Source organism: Heloderma suspectum, chromosome 2, assembly GCF_057233095.1.
Source record: "Heloderma suspectum isolate Gila_16-S chromosome 2, 16-S_ref, whole genome shotgun sequence".
Classification (NCBI taxonomy): domain Eukaryota; kingdom Metazoa; phylum Chordata; class Lepidosauria; order Squamata; family Helodermatidae; genus Heloderma; species Heloderma suspectum.
Window position 1 is genome coordinate 378,076,138 of NC_139459.1, and position 22,241 is coordinate 378,098,378.

General features: G+C 47.3%; 1 protein-coding gene and 1 long non-coding RNA gene across 7 annotated transcripts in view; both read right to left on the bottom strand.

Annotated features, from left to right (window-relative positions):
* LOC146356309 (class I histocompatibility antigen, F10 alpha chain-like) overlaps positions 1 to 21,660 on the bottom strand; it is a 40,926-nt gene extending 19,266 nt beyond the window's left edge. For 3 of the 6 annotated variants that reach the window (XM_084831858.1, XM_084831859.1, XM_084831857.1), the window contains exons 1-4: positions 21,572 to 21,660; positions 10,884 to 14,642; positions 8,176 to 8,214; positions 6,140 to 6,176 (exon numbers count right to left, since the gene is read on the bottom strand). In XM_084831858.1, the coding sequence (XP_084687984.1) occupies positions 6,140 to 6,176; positions 8,176 to 8,214; positions 10,884 to 11,151 (344 nt within the window). In that variant the 5' untranslated portion in view covers positions 11,152 to 14,642; positions 21,572 to 21,660. Of the gene's footprint in view, positions 1 to 4; positions 825 to 6,008; positions 6,177 to 8,175; positions 8,215 to 10,883; positions 14,643 to 21,571 lie in introns of those variants that run through there. The other 3 variants (XR_014787296.1, XM_084831856.1, XR_014787297.1) reach the window with 3 other exon arrangements.
* The window catches only part of LOC146356295 (uncharacterized), an 867,031-nt gene that overhangs the window by 448,924 nt on the left and 395,866 nt on the right, over positions 1 to 22,241 (bottom strand). The gene's annotated exons all lie outside the window — the stretch shown is intronic.

Below are 22,241 nucleotides of genomic sequence, written 5' to 3' on the forward strand. Positions count from 1 at the left end.
GCAAAAGGAGCAAATAGAAAGAATCGGAATCATTATTTTTGTTACCATCTCTCCAGTCCCTTCCCCCCTGCCCTCCCTTAGCTTCTTTCCCCATGACGTCAAGTTTGGGCATATGCTTGAGTCATAAATTACTGCAACTCAATTCAATGCAAAGCAGTAGCCTGGAAGACCTTATATTCATCCAGTCCCCCAGAGGAAGATGGGGGACTCCAGAATGGTCTCTCCAGATGTATTATGGACATTATTTGAAGGGCTGTGAAAGGCCTTCGTTTTCAGTGCTTTCATATTATGTCACAGCCATCCTTCTCATGAACCAGCCGAAGCAGTCTGGGCAGTCTGGATGCTTGTGGGTGATGCGGCTCCTGCTAGGGAGCAGATGCCATATCCAGAGCATCTTTTGAGACCCACTCAGTTCTGGGGGTCATGCAGGCCAGTCTTTGCCATTCCCACCCAGGGGCAAATGTGATCTCCTTTTCATCTGCAACATTTTTCCTCGGACCAATTGCCCAGCCATCAAAGACCTTCATATCTTTGTAAACCACCCAGAGAGCTCCGGCTATTGGGCAGTACAGAAATGTTAATAATAATAATAATAATAATAATAATAATAATATCATCTTCATGTATCCTTAGAGGATTAATTGGATCTTCTTATTAATTGGATCTTCTAATTAACAGGCTACACACTCAAATGAGAGGCAGAAACTGGTTGCTATCTGCCATCATACCTTCCTTACTCCTGTTTGCTGCGCTGATGTCATCAAAAGTTCACAAATATTTTAATTAGTCAAGGCAAATGCATCATCAGCAAAACAAATAAAAATCTGTGAGGAAAGTGAACGGTCAGTTTAGCGGGTTGAAAAGAATCACAGAATCATAGTAGGGTTGGAAGGGGCTTACAAGGCCATCGAGTCCAACCTCCTGCTCAATGCAGAAATCCAAGTCAGAGCATCCCTGACAGATGGCTGTCCAGCCTCGTCTTGAAGGCCTCCAGTGTGGGAGAGCCAACCACCTCCCTAGGTCACTGGTTCCATTGTCGCATTGCTCTAACAGTCAGGAAGTTTTTCCTGATGTTCAGCCGGAATCTGGCTTCCTGTAACTTGAGCCCATTAGTCCGTGTCCTGCACTCTGGGATGATGGAGAAGAGGTCCTGGCCTTCCTCTCTGGGACAACCTTTCAAGTGCTTGAACAGCGCTATCCTATCTCCCCTCAGTCTTCTCTTCTCAAGACTAAACATGCCCAGTTATTTCAGTTTCTCTTCATAGGGCTTTGTTTCCAGTCCCCTGATCATCCTTGTCGCCCTCCTCTAAACCCTCTCCAGTTTGTCTGCATCCTTCTTAAAATGTGGTGCCCAAAACTGGACACAGTACTCCAGATGAGGCCTAACCAGTGCTGAGTAGAGGAGAACTAGTACTTCCTGGGATTTGGAAGCGATGCTTCTATGAATGCAGCCCAAAAGAGCATTGGCCTTTTTTGCAGCCACATCATACTGTTGGCTCATATTCAGCTTGTGATCGACAACAATGCCAAGATCCTTCTCGCCTGTAGTGTTGTTGAGCCACGTATCCCCCATCTTGTAACTGTGCCTTTGGTTTCCTTTTTCTAGGTGCAGAACTTGGCATTTATCCCTATTAAATGTCACTCTGTTGTTTTCTGCCCAGCGCTTCAGTCTATCAAGATCACTTTGAATTTTATTTCTGTCTTCCAGAGTATTAGCTATCCCGCCCAATTTTGTGTCATCTGCAAATTTGATCAGCATTCCCTGCACCTCCTCTTCCAAGTCATTCATAAAAATGTTGAAGAGCACTGGGCCCAGGACTGAGCCCTGCCGTACCCCACTCGTTACCTCTCCCCAGTTGGAGAATATCCCATTGAGAAGCACTCTTTGAGTCCGATTCTGTAGCCAACTGTGGATCCACCGGATTGTTGTTTCATCTAGCCCACTTTGAGCTAGTTTGCTCATCAGGAGATCATGGGGCACTTTGTCGAAAGCTTTACTGAAGTCGAGGTATATTATGTCTACAGCATTCCCACAGTCCACAAGGGAGGTTACTTGATCAAAAAATGAGATCAGATTCTTCTGGCAGGATTTGTTCTTGACAAATCCACGTTGGCTTCGAGTCATCACTGCATTGTTTTCAAGGTGCTTACAGATGGATTGCTTTCTCATCCGCTCCAGAATTTTCCCAGCGATGGATGTCAGACTGACTGGTCTGTAGTTCCCAGGTTCTTCCTTTTTACCCTTTTTGAAGACAGGGACAACATTAGCCATCCTCCAGTCATCTGGCACTTCATGGAAAAGTCACGCATGGCTTAGAAAGGAGGAGGAGTGGTGTAAGAAGACAAGGAATCTTATGGGCTGGGAAAATATGGAAATGTTCAGCTCCATTTGTGCAAATTTAAGTATGCAAAAATAAAAAAAATAAAAGCTGGGTTATGCCACCAGGGTCGCGATCAGAGGACCTGTTTCCCGCCTCCCAGCTGAGCAGAGCAGAGCAAGCTGCTCCAGCTGGTCCAGGGGCTACAGAAGCAAGCAAGCAAGCTCCCAGAGAGCGAGCAACCAGGGGGAGCAAACAGGAGTTGGCCAGGGGAGTTGCAGTGGTAGAAGAGACAAAGGAGACAAAGGAGACAGAGGCTAAGAGTGGGTCTCTGCTTTTAACCTCTACTGAGTAGAGGAGCAGGCACAGGCTAGTCTAGAACAACCACAAAGCTAGACACAAAAAGGGAAAAGAGGTTATGGAAGGACAAGACTCTCCAGTGGTGGTAACCTGCAAGGTGTGTGCAATGTTTGTTTTCTTGCCTGAGAACAACATGGCCTACACCTGCAACAAGTGCAAGTTGATCACGCTGCTGGAGGAAAAAGTAAGTGGACTGGAGCGGTGACTGTCGACCCTCCAGGGAATAAGAGAACTCCAAGAGTTCTTGGACAGAATGGGGGAACTACAGCAGCAAAGGGAAGACCAGAAGCTTGAAGAGCAACAGCAAGATGAGGCAGAAGTGGGAAATGCTGAGGTGAAGAAAAATGGAGTAGAGGATACTCCTTGGAAAAGGGTGACAGTTAGGAGAAGAAGAACTAGACGCCACTCTGCACCAGTGGAAGCAGTGGAGCTGTGGAACCGATTCCAGGTACTTGCGAATGAGACTGGAGGACAGCCTGCCGAGGAAGAAACACAGGGGAACCTGCATGAGAGTGAGCAAGAGGCTGAAGGTCAGTCAAACAGAGGCGATGAAACCCAGGCCTACAACAAGAAGAAGAGAAGAGTGGTAGTAGTGGGAGACTCCTTGCTGCGTGGGATCGAGACCCAAGTATGTTGCAAAGACCCGTGGACTCGCCAGGTATGTTGTCTCCTGGGAGGACGGATTAGAGATGTGACTGAAGGGTTGCCTGCACTCATAAAGCCCACTGACAGGTATCCCATTCTTCTCATCCATGTGGGAACAAATGATACCGCCAAGCAGAGCTACAAAGAAATCACATCAGACTTTGAAGCTTTAGGAAGGAAACTCAAGAACTTTGGGGCCCAGATAGTTTTCTCATCCATCCTTCCAGTAGTTAGAAGAGGGATAGAAAGGGAAAGGAAAATACTCTGGGTGAATGAGTGGCTACGAAGGTGGTGCTGACAAGAGAGATTTGGATTCTGGGACCACGGGCTATACTTCCTGGAAGATGGGCTGTTGGCAAGGGACGGGTTGCACCTCACAAAGGCTGGGAAGAATGTGTTTGGCCACAGCATGAAGAACTTCATCAGGAGGGCTTTAAACTGAATCCTATGGGGAAGGGAGATGTACAGTTGGGGGTAACAATGGACGTAGGCTCATGCACCGCAACAGAGAGAACAGCTCGGATACCGCCCAATAATAGTCTTCAGACACATGTAGGAAGAAAGCCAGACCATGAAGCACATGTTCAATAACTTGTTCAAAAAGAACAGGAGGAACAGAAAGGGAGGTGGGGTTGCACTGTATGTGAAAAATACGTATCTCTGCACAGAAATACAGGAGGATGAGCTTGGTAGCCCCATCGAGAGCATCTGGATCAAAATAAATGGAGCAAAGAATAAAAGGAACCTGATGGTCGGAGTCTACTACCAGCCACCCAATCAAGGAGAAGACGACGATGAAACTTTTGAAAAGCAAATAGCCAGTGTTTTAAGGAAGCATGATGTAGTAGTCATGGGGGACTTCAATTTCCCCGATATTTGTTGGGAGACAAATTCTGCAAAACATGGCCCCTCCAGGAAATTCCTGACTTGTGTGGCGGATAACTTCCTGCTACAGAAAGGAGAGGAAGGAACTAGAGGATCAGCTATCCTTGACTTGATCCTAACCAACAGAGGTGACTTAGTGGATAAAGTAGCAGTTACAGGAACTCTGGGGGAAAGCGACCATGTTGTGCTTGAGTTCTTGGTTCTAAGGGAAGCAAAAGCCGAGTGTAGTCAAACGTGTACCCTGGATTTTAGGAAAGCTGATTTTAATAAACTCAGAACAATGCTCAGTAAGGTCCCATGGCAAGTGACGCTAACGAGAAAAGGAGTCCAAGATGGGTGGGAGCTTTTAAAAAAGGAAATTCTCAAGACACCATTACAAACAATTCCAACAAGAAGAAAAGGTGGAAAACAACAGAAGAAGCCAATGTGGCTTCACAAAAAGCTTAGAGATGCCCTGAAAACAAAAAAGGACACATATAGAAAGTGGAAAGAAGGCCAAGTAACAAAGGAAGAGTACAGGCAGGTAGCACAGAGTTGCAGGGATGGCGTTATGGAGGCTAAAGCTGAGAACGAGCTGAGGTTAGCGAGGGATGCTAAAAACAACAAAAAGGCTTTCTTCAGCTATGTGCATAGTAAAAGGCAGAGGAAAGAAATGGTGGTTCAGCTATTAAATAAGGATGTCAAAAAGATAACAGATGACAAAGAAAAGGCAGAGGTGCTCAATTCCTACTTTGGCTCAGTCTTCTCCCAAAAGAGGGTCTACGACCCCCCTGGCAAAGGCGAAGTACAGGCTAAAGGGGCAGGATTGCAGCTTGAGATCGATAGGCATCGATCAAGTCAAGGAACACCTCATTATAGGTCAAGGAACACCTCATTACTTTGAATGAGTTCAAATCTCCAGGGCCAGATGAACTGCATCCTAGACTAATAAAGGAACTGGCAGAAGAACTCTCAGAACCGCTGTCTATTCTCTTTGAGAAATCACGGAGGACGGGTGAAGCGCCAGATGACTGGAGGAGGGCTAATGTTGTCCCTATCTTCAAAAAGGGTAAAAAGGAAGAACCTGGGAACTACAGACCACTCAGTCTGACATCAATCCCTGGGAAAATTCTGGAGCAGATGATAAAGCAATCCACCTGTAAGCACCTTGAAAACAATGCAGCCTCCCGCTCTGCCCTGGATACTCAGAAGGCTCCACGTTTGGAGGCTTATGGTACCCAGGGCAAATCCGATAGGATTGAACCCGTAAGCATTTGTTTTTTTCAAAATTACAACTGGAAACGTATTTTAACCCTAATTAAAGGATTGGGTTTTTAAAAAATTAATAGGGGTTGCAAAATGGTGCCCGCCACAAAAGTTATAGTGAACATATGCTGAGCTGTGATAGGTTCTCCTACCTACTGCCGATGCCAAAACCACGCCTCTTAAAAAATTGGAAGAGCAGCACAAGGGGCATCTATAGCTGTAGAGTTTGCGCTACTCTTCTGTCCTTCTCAAAAAAGGCTTCCTACAGTACATAAGAACTTGCTGTTCCCACTGTGAAAAATTTCATAACCAAGTGTGTGTAAGTTATGATTTATTAACTTGATTAATCAGCTGTTTTACCCAATCTTGAGATTTCCCAGCTTTGTGTTAAATTTGTATTAAAACGGCGAGAGATAGACTGGTACAGTAAGCGAGAAAGTTGTTCAGTTTTTAGGGGTCAAAATGGAGTGAACAAAAATGTGTGCTCCTTATATAGGTAATAATAATGGAATAATAGTGTGAGTGACTGAGGTATAGCGATTTCACAATAAACACCTAGGGTGGAAGCAGCCGAAATGCCTGGAACCTCACACACTTTTCACCCGTTTTCTCTGTTTCTTTGTGAAATCTATGAGCTGCCTTTCAACACTGTTGAAATAGCATTCAAGGAGGGAGAAGACACTCACGATGGTACTTGGCAGATTTCGTTCTCTAGTCCTTTCTCTGCAATGACAGAAGCAGAAAATCAGAGCTGGAACGGACGTCCAGAGATCATCCAACCCCACCTTTTACATGAGCAAGGGTCCTCAAATCCTGAAACTTTTATTTCATTATTTTTTTTTAATTTAATGCTCTGCTGTTTTCACACTGTAACACTTTCTCATATAAGCACTATTTCAGTAATATTTTTCTAAAAATTACAACTGGAAACATATTTTTTAATGTTAATTAAAAGATTATTTTTTGTTTTTTTTTAATTAATGGGTTTGTAAAATGGTGCCCACCACAAAAGTTATAGTGAATGTATGCACTTGGCACCTTCCATGCCCCCTCCTCGAGATTTGGTCCTTTAAAATAGATAGATAGATAGATAGATAGATAGATAGATAGATAGATAGATAGATAGAAATTAAAGTCTCAGCTTGCCAGTTACCTTGTATGTTTCATAGTGTTGCTTGTTTCCTTTGACAGCTGAAACATACAAGGCAGCAGACAAGGCCAGCCGATCTATTTTTGTCAGCTGGAGCTGCACAACTGCACAACTCCAAAGCCCCCACAAAGTAATAATAATAAATAAAAATACTGAAGCCATTTGTGCAAATTCCAGGGGCCCAAAAAATAATTAAAAAGTGGGGAATGCAAGCAGGGTCGCAATCAGATTGGAGGGTGGGATTGGCAGCAGATGCGAGGGGTTCTGCCTCCAAGTCCCCTGGGATACGGGCCAGAGCTGGCTGGAGGACCAGGGGGGAAGGAGGGGGAAGGAGGGGGAGAAAAACCCATGGTGAGCCCAATTTCTGGCTCAATTTGCGTAAATGTCATTTGCGTAAAAACGTACCCCAGGAGATGTGCTGGAGCCGGTTGGAGGACCGAGGGGTTAAGAGGGGGAGAACAACCCATGTAAGCCTATTTGTCTGCCAGGCTCACCATGGGACTTCTGCACATAACCCATGCTGCTTGGCTTGTTCGCCAGAGTGGGTTGCTGTGTTCTGTGCACCTGCCCAGGGTTTTAGCGCTATAGCACATTTAAGCATTTAGTCTTTCAACGTTACAACTGGAAAAATATTTTACGCTGAATTAAAGGTTTGGGGTTTTAAAAAAACTAAGGGGGTTGTGAAATGGTGCCCACCACAGTGGATGTGTGCTGTGCTGTGATAGGTTCACCAGCTGGATGCATCACTGCCGATGTCAAAGCTCTGCCTCTCGAAAGAGCAGGGAAGAGCAGCACAGAGGGCATCTCTTTCTGTGGTGCCTGAGCTACTCTTCTGTCCTTACCAAAACGGTCTTCCTACATTGTTGTTGTTTATTTGGTCAGGCGCTTCCGACTCTTCATGACTTCATGGACCAGCCCACGCCAGAGCTTCCTGTCAGCCGTCGCCACCCCCAGCTCCCCCAAGGTCGAGCCCATCACCTCCAGAATGTCATCCATCCACCTTGCCCTTGGTCGGCCCCTCTTCCTTTGGCCTTCCACTTTCCCTAGCATCAGCATCTTCGCTGGGGTGTCCTGTCTTCTCATTATGTGGCCAAAGTACTTCAGTTTTGCCTTTAATATCATTCCCTCAAGTGAGCAGTCTGGCTTTATTTCCTGGAGTATGGACTGGTCTGATCTTCTTGCAGTCCAAGGCACTCTCAGAATTTTCCTCCAGCACCACAGTTCAAAAGCATCTATCTTCCCTCACTCAGCCTTCCTTATGGTCCAGCTCTCGCAGCCATAGGTTACTACGGGGAATACCATTGCTACATTACAATGCTTCCTACATTAAAACATAGTAATGGAAGCGGCACTGGGAAAGTACGGGAGGGTTAAAAATGGAGGACAACATCGCGTGGATCCCAAGTAACATGAGGTATAGCGATTCCATAATAAAAATCTAGTGTGGAAGCAGCCTCAATGCCTTGAACCACACACATTTGGCAACTGTGTTTTAACTATTTGTTTATGAAATCTATGAGCTGCCTTTCAACACTGTTGAAATAACATTACAAAGAGGGGGAAGACACTCACTTGATGATGCTTTGTTGATTTTGTTCTTGAGTCTTCTCTCTGCAATGACAGAATCAGAAAATCAGAGCTGGAAGGGACCTCCAGAGTTCATCCAACCTCACCTTTTACAACGAGCCAGGGTTCTTGGAACCTAAAACACGCTCATCAGATGCTTTTCCAGTCTCTTCCTGACAACCTCCGTGTAAGGAGGGCCCAGAAGCTTCCTATACAGCCATTAGTGGTGGAGGCAGGACATCTTCCCAAGTACCATCCATGCCTCTACCTTGCTCCAGCATAACCGCACTACTCTTGGTCCTTTCCTCTGCAGCACAACTCAGGTGAGCACCAGAAGCAGAAGACGATGGTGGCTTGGTGGGTACAGAACCCGTATGTCTCTCACCCAGCCCTGGAGAACATAGGTGGTGCTGAGGAGGGAAATGCCCCCCAGACATCTAGCTCTTCCTCCCCCAAAACCCCTCAGTGATGGACCCCTGTGGTTACTTGGAGGAAAGGCTCTTTCCACATACACTTTTCTTCATTATCATAGTCAGTTGAAAATAAAGCTGCAGTTCCTAATAATGCTTACTTGAAAAGGAACCCCATCAAAATCAACAGGACTTACTTCAAAGACAGCATGTTCAGGGTGGGTGGGCCACAGCACAATCCTGTGCATGTTTACCCAGAAATTAGTCCCCTTGTGTGCAATGGGTTTTGCCTCCTAGGAAGTGTATTTGGGGTTGCAGCCTTAATGGGAAATACACTGTTATTTCTCTTTCAGAAATCTGACGTGTGGGACAAACGTCCCCCAGAAATGCACTCTGCACCTTCTGTGCCACCCACCCCACAATTTTTTTTTTTGGGGGGGGGGAGGTTCTGTCACCAATGGAGAGAAATTGAAAATGTCAGAATAATTTGAGACAGGACTAGATCCACAAACAAGTGAGTATATAAATATGTTTTTCTTAAAAAACAAATAAATGAAGGGCGTGGGGAGTCGTGTTGGGGGCTGCCTGGGGTGGGAGTGGGGGAGTGGAGCTGATGAAGACCTAGAGTCAGGGGATTGGGAGGAATCCACAGAGAGGAAGGAAGGAGAGCCCCTTAAAACATTAGAAATAAAATACTGTATATATGCAGGGTGTAAAAATACAGAGGAGGCACTGGGACTTAACTCCAAGTAAATGTATTTGGGATCCAGGTAAAAATTCAGGCAGAGAATAAGACAGACTAAACTGGAGGATAGGTACCTTCCAGCTAGGGATGTACGAAAGGTACTTACCTTTCGGGGATTATGCTGATGGTGTGTGGGGGGGGCGTTCCGTCCTTCCCCCCGGAATCCTCGCCAGGGGGGAGGCGCTCCGTTCCTCCCCCCCCCCCGGAATCCTGGCCGGCCAGCTGTGCTCTGCAGCGATTCTGCGGCGCCGCCGGCCGGCTCCGCCAGCAGCTGGACATCCGGCCGCTGGCTAGCAGGGATGCAAATGGCGGTGGCCGTAGCCGCCGCCGTTTGCGTCCCTGCAGTCAGCCGTGATAGGCTACGTAAATCTTTACGTGGTCTATCACAGCTGATTAAGAAAAAAACGCGCGTACGCAAATGGCGGTGCCCATTATGGGGAGGGGGCTTGTTGGGGCTGCAACTGTCATGAAGGCTTCACAGTCAGCACAATCTCGGTGACAGCCACCAACAGAACGACACACACAAACATACATCCCAGAAAATGCATCCACAGTTGATTTACTGATGAAGAAAAAGATCCCAACAGCCACCAGCAGGACGGCAGCAGAGGTCAAGGAGGCTCTCACAATCAGCCCCACGTTGGCTAGAAGGGGACAAACACATGTCAGTTCAGACCGGCAGCTGCTCTCCAAGGCCTCACGTAGAGATCCTGAGATCCTTCAAGGGGAGATACGCCAGCCACTGAACTTGGGACCTCACACACGCTATAGCCCCTTCGTACTGGCCAGATACTAAGGCATTTCCTCCCTTCCATGGCCCATCCGAGCCCAGCACTGCAAGCCTTAAAGCGGGCTTTTTTTAAACAGATGGGTGGTCTGGGCATCAATGTCCAGCTCTTGGACTCCACGGCGGGCTGCACTCCTGCTGTCCCACTGCCCACAGGGGCAAAGCAACTGTTGGTGTGCCGCTGAAATTTGGCAGCAAACTGCTAGGGAGACTCAAAAAGGCCACATTTCGCTTGAAAACAAGAAAAACCTGGCAGGTTTCAGTCTTTGTAGCAGTTTGCCACTGAATTTCAGAGGCAACCTGCCAGTCAGGGGGCAGCAGCAGTGGGGGCGGGGGGTGGGCACACTCAAGGCCATGTTGCCCATGTGTGCCCTCCAGGTCACGTGTTGCCCACCGCTGCCTTGAAAGAAGCTTTTGAAACCTATTTATTTATGTATTACCTTTATTTTAAAAGGCATCCAGTGGCCATGTATAACAGTTCTACTTTATGGCGTCATCGTAGCAGTAAAAGACAGTGCATTCCTGCCTCGCTCTCTGTCAGAGGTGGATCCTCTGCTTCCAAGGGCTAATCTTCCAGCTTCCCGGTGGTAGAGCACATCCTCCCCTCCCTGAACTTACATCTCCTGCTCTGCACCCCAAAAGACAAATGGAGTGGAGTAGCCGGCAATGGTGCTGCAGAGGGGCTCTCCTTCCACCTTGGGCAAAAACGTCTCCTCCCAGAGCTCAGCCCCCTGACCGAGGAGTCATCCCTCCTCGCCCTGCTGTCTCTCACCACCAGGCTCCTCCCAGGCCAAGACCAGGGGCTTTGGCAGGCCAGCATGCGCCACGTGGCACTGGTAGTGGTCCCTCTCCTTGGGGTCGATCTCAATGCTGAGCCAGGTGTGGTAGGTCCCGTCCGAATTGGGGGTGACGGTTGAATGGAAAGTCTCATGCTTCAGGATCTCCCTGTCCCTCGTCCAGGTGGCACTGATCTCCTTGGGGTAGAAGCCATAGGCCTGGCAGATGAGGGTCTCTGTGGTGTTATTTGTTACATTGCGCATCACCTTCACCACTGGCAGCTCTGCAAAAATGGCAACGTCGGTGTCGATAGTGCTAATAGAATCTCTCCAGGGTGACTAACAGGATGGATGCTGTGTGGTAAGAACAGGTCAGGGCTTCATGTGATCATCCAGTTCCTGCCAACCCTGGCCTGAGACTGGATATTCCACACCTTCCACACCTCCAAGAGATGAAAGCTTCCAAAGAAGTGGGGTCCCAGCCTCCCCTACATTTTATCACACTTTGAAAATGCTCAAAATATGAATATGGGGTGAAATCTCTGTCTCTGAAACAAATTGTGCTCAGGGCTGCCGGGCGAATCCTTCCAGGTCCATGGCTGAATTGGCTCAGAGATTTCGCTTAACTGAGGGCCATGGACAGAACATTGGCTCCGCCAAAGGGAGGAAGCTGGAACTGCAGCTCATTGGTATTCTAGACCGGGGTCCCCAACCCCTGGGCCGTGGACTGGTACCGGTCCATGGCCTGTTAGGAACCGAGCCACGTAGGGGTGTGTGGAACCCCCTTACCTTGGGTCCGTGGGCGGGGGGAGGCTTTCTGTCCCTCCCTGCTGGAATCCTCGCCTGGCCCGGAGTCCATGGAGCTGCCGGCCGGCTCTGGCCACTGGTGGACTTCCGGCTGCTGGGACGCCATTTGCGTCCCTGTTCTTCAAGTAATAGACTACGTAAATCTTTATGTAGCCTATAACTGCAAAGAACAGGGATGCAAATGGCGTCCGCTATGCGGACGCCATTTGTGTAGGGAAGTCAGAGAATTCCGCCACGGATCTCAGGGAGGCTGAATGCCAGTGCATTCCGCCCCCCAAAATCGGTGGCGGAACGGTCTGCCACCCCCCCGCCCCCCTGGGACGAGACTTACCTGGGACAGATCTTCCGGGCGGCGGCGGTTCCGGCCGGTCTTCCGACTGGCTGCCGCCATCGCCATTTCCAGTTTAAAAAAAAAAAAAAGATGTGATAGGCTACGTAAATGTTTACATAGCCTATCACGTCTGACTTTAAAAAAACAACAAAATCGTGCATATGCAAATGGCGGTGGCCACGGCCGCCGCCAATTGCATTCCTTATTTTGGCATGTCTTAGTCTACGTCAAGATTTACGTAGACTAAGATGGCGAAAATAAGGGGAACACAAATAGCGTAGCTCTCCCGCGGCCACAATTTCGGGGGGGGATGGACGGAGTGCCTCCCCCCCACCGCAAATCAAGCTTCAGGATCAGGTAAGGGACTTTCGTACATCCCTACTTGCAGGTCCTCAAATATTATTGATATTTCTTAATCCATTCCTCAGATGTTGTTGGCGTTTCTTAATCCAAAAAATACAATGGAGCACGTCAGCCCTAGTTTCTCCTAATTAATTAGGAGGTTCAAACAGCTTTGATTGATGATTAAGCTCTAGCAGACTCGCCCCAGAGTGCAGCCCCCCTGCTATCACGCCGAGAGAGCTGTTCTTCCAAAACGTCATCCAGAGCTGCTCCCACCTCCCCTTTTCATTCCAGGGGAGAGATAAAAAGGTTTTTCAACCTTTTAAAAAGATGTTTGAGATGGTGTCCCGCAGAGACCCCACGGGAAGCTGCAAGGGCGACATTGGCTCTGACCGGAAGTCATCAGTCAGCCAAGTCTTCTGGAAAATTTGGTTAACGTGCTTGTAGTAAGACAGATGTGAAAATTTGAGGCCTACTGAGGCAATGAAAAAAAAAAGGTCAGGCCTAGAGGCCTGGAACTTTTTGTTGGGAGGGGGTATCCCTGAGAGGAATAGTTTCATTTCCCTGATTAAGTTTCAGTTTTGTTTCCCCAATGTACAGCTTTCTGTACATGTCTCGAGGGGCACATTTGGTAACAAGCCTCCCACACATACGATTAGGGCAGCAAAGACTCAGAGCAGGTGAGTGTAGCTTAGACGCAGGCCTCACCCCAGCACTTCTCTTTTCCTAGGGCCAAACTACATGTTATGCACAACAAACGCACATATTCAAACCCGGACGGATGCTTCTGACAGAGGAAACCAGCTCTGGAAAGGGAGGGGGAGTGAATGAACAGCACAACATGTTTCTGGGCTTCTGCTGTGCATCCATTTTTTCCAGTGATGCTCACCTCCCCCACCTGCTTTTTGTCTCACGGTGTTCAAAATCAGCGCATGCTCCAGAAGCTGCAAGGCCCTTGGACAAGATGCCCTCAGTCAGGGCCCCTTCCCTCCCTGAATGCCTCCCTCTTCACCCCAGCCTCGTCCTTTCCTCATGGGCCACGCCAGTGCCCAGGAGAGGGTAAGGTGAGCACTGCTGTTCCTTGCCCTTGACAATGGTCATGTGCTCAGAGGGAGCAGCAACATGGGCAGAAAGGTCAAGGCAGAAGACTAGAGGGCTGGCAACGGGGCCCTGCTAGGGTGTGGTCCATGGGAGGTGCCCAGCAATGTGGAGCCCTGACACCGGCCCTGTTCTAGATGCATGGTTTCGATAGTTTGGCCCTTGTTCGGTTTTAAGACCATTGCCCTTATGGTCAAGAGGTGCGTGGGTGCCAGGTGGGTGTATGGATCAGTGGGTCATGCCAGAGGCCCCATTCGGTGGTGTAAATGGAGCACCGGTAGCAGAAGATGGACCTCCATGGATCTGGGTCTGAAACTGCTATGGCAACGGGGGCTCTGACCTGCATTCTGTGTGACAGAACATTTTGAGGAGGGGAAGGAAGGAAGGAGGCATCTTTAAACCCATGGAACAGACTAACTCAGACTATTTTTTATTGTTCAATATGAACAATTCTCAAAGGAGTCCTAAAAGGAAATCAGTCATAATGCAAAAACTTAAAACCTCATTAAGGGGACCAGAATTCAACTTCCTCTTCTTGCATCCTGCTCTTTTAACTCGCTCAGTTCCACTAGCCTTCTCTTACACACAGCAATGCATAGTTTTCTCTTCTCTTCAGCAACTGTTGTACTGGTGCAGCAGTGCCCAATGGAGTATGAAGAGGACAAGGCCTGCTTGCTCCTTCTCACCGGATTTCCGATCCCACCATGAAATGCCAGTTAGAGAAGGCTAACTGCCCCGCAGCTGGAGCCGAGATGTTTCCATAGCAACAGGAGAGCGGCCACCTTTTTTCAAGTGGAAGGTAGAAATCCAAATGGTGCAGCTTTTCTAAGTAGGCAGTTGCCCTGATGGGAAAATTACATCTGTTGAATAATAGAATCATAGAATAGTAGGGTTGGAAGGGGCCTACAAGACCATCGAGTCCAACCCCCTGCTCAAAGCAGGAATCCAAGTCAGAGCATCCCTGACAGATGGCTGTCCAGCCTCGTCTTGAACGCCTCCAGAGTGGGGGAGCCCACCACCTCCCTAGGCAATTGGATCCATTGTCGTATTGCTCTTACAGTCAGGAAGTTTTTCCTGATGTTCAGCCGGAATCTGGCTTCCTGTCACTTGAGCCCATTATTCCGTGTCCTGCACTCTGGGATGATCGAGAAGAGTTTCTATCCATCACACAGCAGCCCTGCCAGGAAAATAAAAAGATGGCAATCCAAGGCAGAATGTAAGTGGGTACTTCATTGTGGAGGGGACAGAGGGGAGTGGGCAAGAAGAGAAGTACTTGCCAGATAAATATTGTCACAACTACCTGCGAAGGAGGCATTGTCTCAAGCCCATGGGCAAAAAAGGAAATGAAGAGAGAGGAAAATGACAACAAGCTACATTCCCCGCCCCCTCAAAATCCTCCCCCTTCCCCACCTCTAATGGGGGTGTTTCTCTCCCAGCTCTATCACATTCAGCTCATTCCTTCTCCCATCCTGGGAGTCCTTTCATAAGCCAGAGCAAGCTGGGAGAAGTTCTCAGCCGCTCTGCCTCCTCTGGGTTCAGCGGAGACCCCTGACTCTTCCTCTCTCGCCTGCTCACAGGGGAGGACCAGAGATTTCTGTGGAAATTGCTTGTGTGGAGATCAGCAGAAACATGCCATCACCCACAACCCCATCAGAGATGCCTTTCCCCAAACCCCGGAGTCGGGAGGGTGCTGGCGTTGCGCTGGAGCCAGGAACGGACCATACGCAGACTGTTAAAAGGCTTGCAGGGCCTCTTGAGGAGCATGGAAGATTCCCAGCAAGCCTTTTGTGGGTCCCCCTCTGCTCTCTTCTCACTCACCAACAGAATATCATGCTGCAGAGACGAAAAAGCAAGGAGAGGCAACAGTTCATTATTTATATACTGATTACATTTCTAAACTGCTAAAGCTTTCTGAGCAATTCACGAAACTTAAAACCATAAAATACAGCTGAATAATCAAACATAATATTAAAACCTTTGAAACAACGGTATAAAACCAAAGTAGAAACCAGAGTGAACGCCAGCAACAGCGTAGAGATTTAAAAACCTAATAACTTAATAACACATTTCTTCTTTAAACTGAAGGACTTAAAAGCCTGGCTGTTTCCCGCCTCCCAGCTGAGCAGAGCAGAGGAAGGTGCTCCAGCTGGTCTAGGGACTACAGAAGTAAGCAAGCTCCCAGAGAGAGCAGGATCAGAGCGAGTGAACAGGGGGAGCAAACAGGAGTTGGCCAGGGGAGTTTGGCAGAGGAGGTCGAGGGGGAGGCCCCTAACATATTATTATGATTATTATTCATTTTTTTCTTTTTTAAAAAAATTGTCTTTTTACACACATTTCCATACCAGTGGGACTCTTGTTTTTAACCTGCAGTGAATAGAAGAGCAGGCACAGGCTACTCTAGAAAAACCACAAAGCTAGACACAAAAAGGGGAAAGAGACTATGGAAGGACAAGACTCTCCAGTGGTGGTGACCTGCAAGGTGTGTGCCATGTTTGTTTTCTTGCCTGAGAACAACATGGCCTACACCTGCAACAAGTGCAAGTTGATCATGCTGCTGGAAGAAAAAGTAAGAGGACTGGAGCGGCGAGTGTTGACCCTCCAGGGAATAAGAGAACATGAAGAGTTCTGGGACAGAACAGTGGAACTTAGGGATGTACGAAAGTCACTTACCATTTCGAAGGGTGACATTCGTGGTGGGGTGGAGGCGCTCCCTCCCTCCCCCCCAAATTCTCCCCGGCCAGCTCCATTCCGCAGCCACTCTGCGGAGCCACTGGCCGGGGCCACCCACAGCCGGACATCCAGCTGCTGGGCTGCACAGGGACACAAAAGGCGGCCGCCGTAGCCACCGCCATTTGCGTCCCTGTATTTTGCCATGATAGGCTATGTATATATTTACGTAGCCTATCACGGCCAAAAAAAAAAAAAAGGGAACGCAAATGGCGGCGGCTACGGCAGCTGCCATTTGCGTTCCATTTTTTTTGTCGTGATAGGCTACGTAAATATTTACGTAGCCTATTACGGCAAAAGACAGGAGCGCAAATGGCGGCCACTATGCCATTTGCGCCCCTGTCTTTTGCCGTGATAGGCTATGTATATATTCATGTAGCCTATCACGGCCAAAAAAAAGGGAACGCAAATGGCAGCGGCTACAGTGGCCACCATTTACGTTCCCCCTTTTTTTTTTGCCATGATAGGCTACGTAAGTATTTACGTAGCCTATCACGGCAAAAAAAGGGAACACAAATGGCGGCTGCCATAGCCGCCACCATTTGCGTTCTTTTTTTGCTGTGATAGGCTACTTAAATATTTACGTAGCCTATCGTGGCCTCCGCAGGGATGCAAATGGTGTCCCTGCGTTAGCATATGCGGCCGCCATTCGCAAAGCAGCGCGAACGGCACCAGGTAAGTGTCCCGTTTCGCATGCCTTTCGCAGGGTGGTGGGGCGGGGGGCTTTGTTCTGCCACGGATTTTGGGGGGCCGAATGCACTGGCATTTGGCCTCACCGAGATCCATGGCGGAATTCTCTGACATCCCTAGTGGAACTACAGCAGCAAAGCGAAGTACAGGAGTTTGAAGAGCAACAAAAAGCTGAGGCAGAAGAGGCAACTGCTGAGGTGAGGGAAAATAAGGTAGAGGATACTCCTTGAAAAATGGTGACAGTTAGGAGCAAAAGAACTAGAAGACACTCGGCACCAATGGAGGCAGTGGAACTAGGGAACCGTTTCCAGGTACTTGAGGATGAGACTGGAGGACAACCTGCAGAGGAAGAATTACAGGGGAACCTGCATGAGAGCGAGCAAGAGGCTGAAGGTTCGCCAAGCAGGGGTGATGAAACCAAGGCCTACAACTACAGGAAGAGAAGAGTAGTAGTAGTGCGAGACTCCTTGCTATGTGGGATTGAAACCCAGGTATTCCGCGAAGACCTGTGGACTCGCCAAATATGCTGTCTCCTAGGGGATTAGAGACGTGACTGAAGGGTTGCCTGCACTCATAAAGCCCACTGACAGGTATCCCTTTCTTCTCATCCATGTGGGAACAAATGATACCGCCAAGCGGAGCTACGAAGAAATCACATCAGACTTTGAAGCTCTGGGAAGGAAACTCAAGAACTTTGGGGCCCAGATAGTTTTCTCAGCCATCCTTCCAGTAGTTAGAAAAGGGCTAGAAAGGGAAGAAAAATAATCCGGAGGAATGACTGGCTATGAAGGTGGTGCCGACAAGAGAGATTTGGATTCTGCAACCATGGGCTATACTTCCTGGAAGATGCACTGTTGGCAAGGGATGGGTTGCACCTCACAAAGGCTGGGAACAATGTGTTTGGCCACAGCATGAACTTCATCAGGAGGGCTTTAAACTGAATCCTACGGGGAAGGGAGATGTAATGTTGGGGGTAACAATGGACATAGGCTCATGCACCGTAAGGGAAAGAACAGCTTTACTAGTGCCCAAAAATAGTCTTCACAAACATGTAGGAAGAAAGCCAGACTGAAGCATATGGTCTTCAATGTCTATATACTAATGCCCACTGTTTGGGAAACAAACAGGACAAACTTGAACTCTTAATGCAGGAGGGAAATTATGACTTGATAGGTATAACTGAGACTTGGTGGGATGAGTCTCATGACTGGAATACAGCAATTGAAGGATATAACTTGTTCAAAAAGAACAGGAGGAACAGAAAGGGAGGTGGGGTTGCACTATATGTGAAAAATACGTATCTCTGCACAGAAATACAGGAGGTTGAACTTGGCAGCCCCATTGAGAGCATCTGGATCAAAATAAATGGAGCAAAGAATAAAAGGAACATGGTGGTCAGAGTCTACTATTGGCCACCCAATCAAGGAGAAGACGAGGATGAAACTTTTGAAAAGCAAATAGCCAATGTTTCAAGGAAGCATGATGTAGTAGTCATGGGGGACTTCAATTTCCCCAATATTTGTTGGGAGACAAATTCTGCAAAACATGGCCCCTCCAGGAAATTCCTGACTTGTGTGGTGGATAACTTCCTCCTACAGAAAGGAGAGGAAGGAACTAGAGGATTGGCTATCCTTGACTTGATCCTAACCAACAGAGATGACTTAGTGGGTAAAGTAGCAGTTACAGGAACTCTGGGGGAAAGCGACCATGCTCTTTTGGACCATGCATCCAATGCTCTTTTGGGCTGCATTAATAGAAGCATAGCTTCCAAATCCCGGGAAGTACTAGTTCCCCTCTACTCAGCACTGGTTAGGCCTCATCTGGAGTACTGTGACCAGTTCTGGGCACCACACTTGAAGAAGGATGCAGACAAGCTGGAGAGGGTTCAGAGGAGGGCAACAAAGATGATCAGGGGACTGGAAACACAGCCCTATGAAGAGAGACTGAAAGAACTGGGCATGTTTAGCCTTGAGAAGACTGAGGGGAGATAGGATAGTGCTCTTCAAGTCCTTGAAAGGTTGTCACAGAGAGGAAGGCCAGCATCTCTTCTCGATCAGAGTGCAGGACACGGAATCATGGACTCATGTGACAGGAAGCCAGATTCCGGCTGAACATCAGGAAAAACTTCCTGACTGTTGGAGCAATACGACAATGAAACCAATGACCGAGGGAGGTGGTGGGCTCTCCCACACTGGAGGCATTCAAGATGAGGCTGGACGGCCATCTGTCAGGGGTGCTCTCTTCTCGCTCCTTATTTAACAGGCGCTGCCCAAACAAGTCTCCTAATCATGTTGATGCCTTAGACTGTGACAAAGTAAAAGCAGCCAGTTTGGATAAATATCAGATAACTGGATAAACTTACAGACAACAGTTTCAGAGCTATGTCAGAACCAAAGGGGAAACCCCCCCACCCATGAAACCGCCACTGCCCTAGAAGAATTAGCATGGAAATGGTTAACACCTGCAGGTCCAGATGGGGAGGCTGTACTGGACAAGTTTGTTATTGAACAAGACTTATAACTGATGCTCCCCAAACGCTGGTCCTGGGTCATATGCCATTGTCCTCCCAAGCTGGATCTGTGGTCAGGATGGCCAGGTGAGAGTGGTAAAACTCCAACTCACCGGACAACTGGAGACTTCTGACTTCCAATAAAAAAAGCAACAGCAAACGAGGGAGGAAAATAAATCCCTTCATATTTTGACCAATCTCAATGGTGTTATTAATTTTTTTAACATCTATTATCATCAAGCAAAATATGTTATCAACTTATGTCACTAAAAAGAGGTTTTGAGCACAATCCCATGGACAGAAAAAAATATCCTACAATTGCCAGCATTCCCCAGCCAGCCAGTTGCAGGACTTTTTTCTGCCTAAGCATGCATAGGATTGTGCCTTCAGATAATAAAAGCATCAGGTAATGTTTTTGTATATATAAAATCCCACCAGCAAACAGCTTTTTAAAAAGCTTATCGATAGCTTTCTTGATCTTGCAAAAGTAAAGTTCAAATAATTAGCTATGAAAGGTTGGATCCAATATTAGTCCTACTTAGAGTAGACCCATTGAAATGAATGGGACTTAAGTGTACTCTAAGTAGTACTAACACTGGATTTAACCCTAAGAATGAGAACAAGGCCATCCGATGGAAATCTCCAGGAAGCAAAGATGGCCTTATGAGGAAACAGACGCTTTGGCAATATTCTGCCCCATATCTCTGTAATTTTAAAAGGTATCAATTCCAGCCCAGAACTGGAGGCAGAATTCTGCGTTTTTTTAAGGTTACAATATTTAGTTGCTTCATTGCTTAGATTTGTTAATTAAAAACTTTTGATAAAAATATACCCCTATTAACTGCAATGTTTTTTCAAGAAGCAGTTAAAAAACACACGATTGGAAGGCAGCAGCTGAAGAAGACCTCCCCCCACCCCCACCTTGTTCTCTCTTGCACACTGGAGCAGATCTGCTTCTTCTGAGATGGTGCCCTCTGCAATTTCTGCTTGCAGTAGGAAATTCTACAATCAAATGCCTCCAAGAGAATTCTGGAATTACAAATAAGATCCCAATGCCCAATACCACCCAGTAAAGCCTTCTGATCCAGGAGTAATAAAAATATCTTATCTCTGAGGCTTGCCAGATGAGAGACAATTGTACCAGGCCATTAGATATAGATAATTAGCACCCTTTTACGGAGTAGAAAGGAATCCAGATAAGGAGACGCCAATGTTAAATTTAGGGTTGCAACTTTCACTTAGTAGGGTATCATAAAACTATAAGGCCAGATGGGCCATCAGATAAATGACCAAGAGGCCTCATTCCAGACTGTAAATATGTAAGAAAAACAAGCTCACAAGACAGGATGATGTCAAGTAAATATGTTTGTGTCAAAAACATACCTGTAACATGTCAAAGAAAGCTAAAATGTTTGAATAAGTATGTTGGTATGCGTATTATTCTTGATAAGAAGCTTCAAAATGTGATAATCTTATTTAGACATAGGAAGATTTAAAGTAGAAAGGTTATCTTTGGAATCCTTGGATAAGAAATATAAACTGTAGTAAAAAGTTTGGACGTATTTTATAGCATCCAAAAAGGATATAAAGGAGACTCAGAACACACAACAGAGGGCGCTTTCCTTTTCGATCAGTTACCCCTAACTTGTTGCCCATAGAATCAACCTGGTAAGCTTAATATTATCACTGAGAACTAGCAAATGTACTTGTCTCTGCTTAGAAGCCTTATTTAAGAATGACATTAGATGTTTCATGTGTTTGAATTTATGCATGCATAACCTCTTGTATTTAGTACTGTTATGCTAATACTTTGTAGTAGAAAGACAAAAAAGACAAATCTTGTCTGAGAGAGTGTTTCTCAAGAAAGAGAATTCTGTATCACCCATATCAAGAGTGCAGTACTGAGCTCTCTTAAATGGTATTTGGCTTTAGGAGAAATCTGACTGCATACACAGTAAACAGATAATTGGTGGTTGCCAACATACTGACGGTATGGTTTGGGAGAATCTCTGAACCAGGGCATGTGCCACACAACAACAACCCTGTGAGGTAGGCCAGGTTGAAAAATGGTAACATGCCCAAGGCCACCACCAGTGGGTCCATCCTTGAGTTTCCCACATTCAAATCCATTAGTTAGCTGCTACATCACACAGGTGCTCAATGCTGGCTCCAGAACTCACCCCTTTGCCTTCCCCCTGGTTTCTCCAGGCTTTGCTGCAGGTGATCCAGGATTCCCTGGCATGCTCTGGGGAGGTGGTGTGCAAGGCAGTCTCTTCCATCAAGACAGTGCGCAGCTTTGCCAATGAGGATGAGGAGTCACAGCGCTACGATGCATCCTTGGACAAGACTCATCGACTGAAGAACCAGAAAGCTCTGGAGAGACACATTTACTTGCTCATCCGACGGGCGAGTCCGCAAGGTCCCGTGGAAAGATGGAAGCAAAAACAGTGTGGCATTTATGGGAGGAGCTGTTCCATCTTGGAATGGACATCAGTCTTCCCATGTTTGATGCGTCCCTTCTCCAAGAAGTCCAAAGTCAAGGGCAGCTTTTGCAAGGTCCTCTACCTTTGGAGGATAGGGCACTGGTGACTCATGGCAGTTTTGTAGTCGTCTGTGTGTTCCCAAATGTACAGGTTGAGCAGGTATGGCAGGGGTGCAAAAGCAAGCACACAGGTGGGCAGTGAATGCCCGTCCTCATTTCCGTACAGCTTACAGTTGATCTTAGAAACAGGAGCCCCGTGCATTCAAGTGACACGCATTGCAGTCATTCACAGAGGCACTACGTTTGGCAAGAGCGGTGAAGAGGTGCATTTAGTGTCGCTTCTCAAAATGTCCTCAGTTGGATGGGCT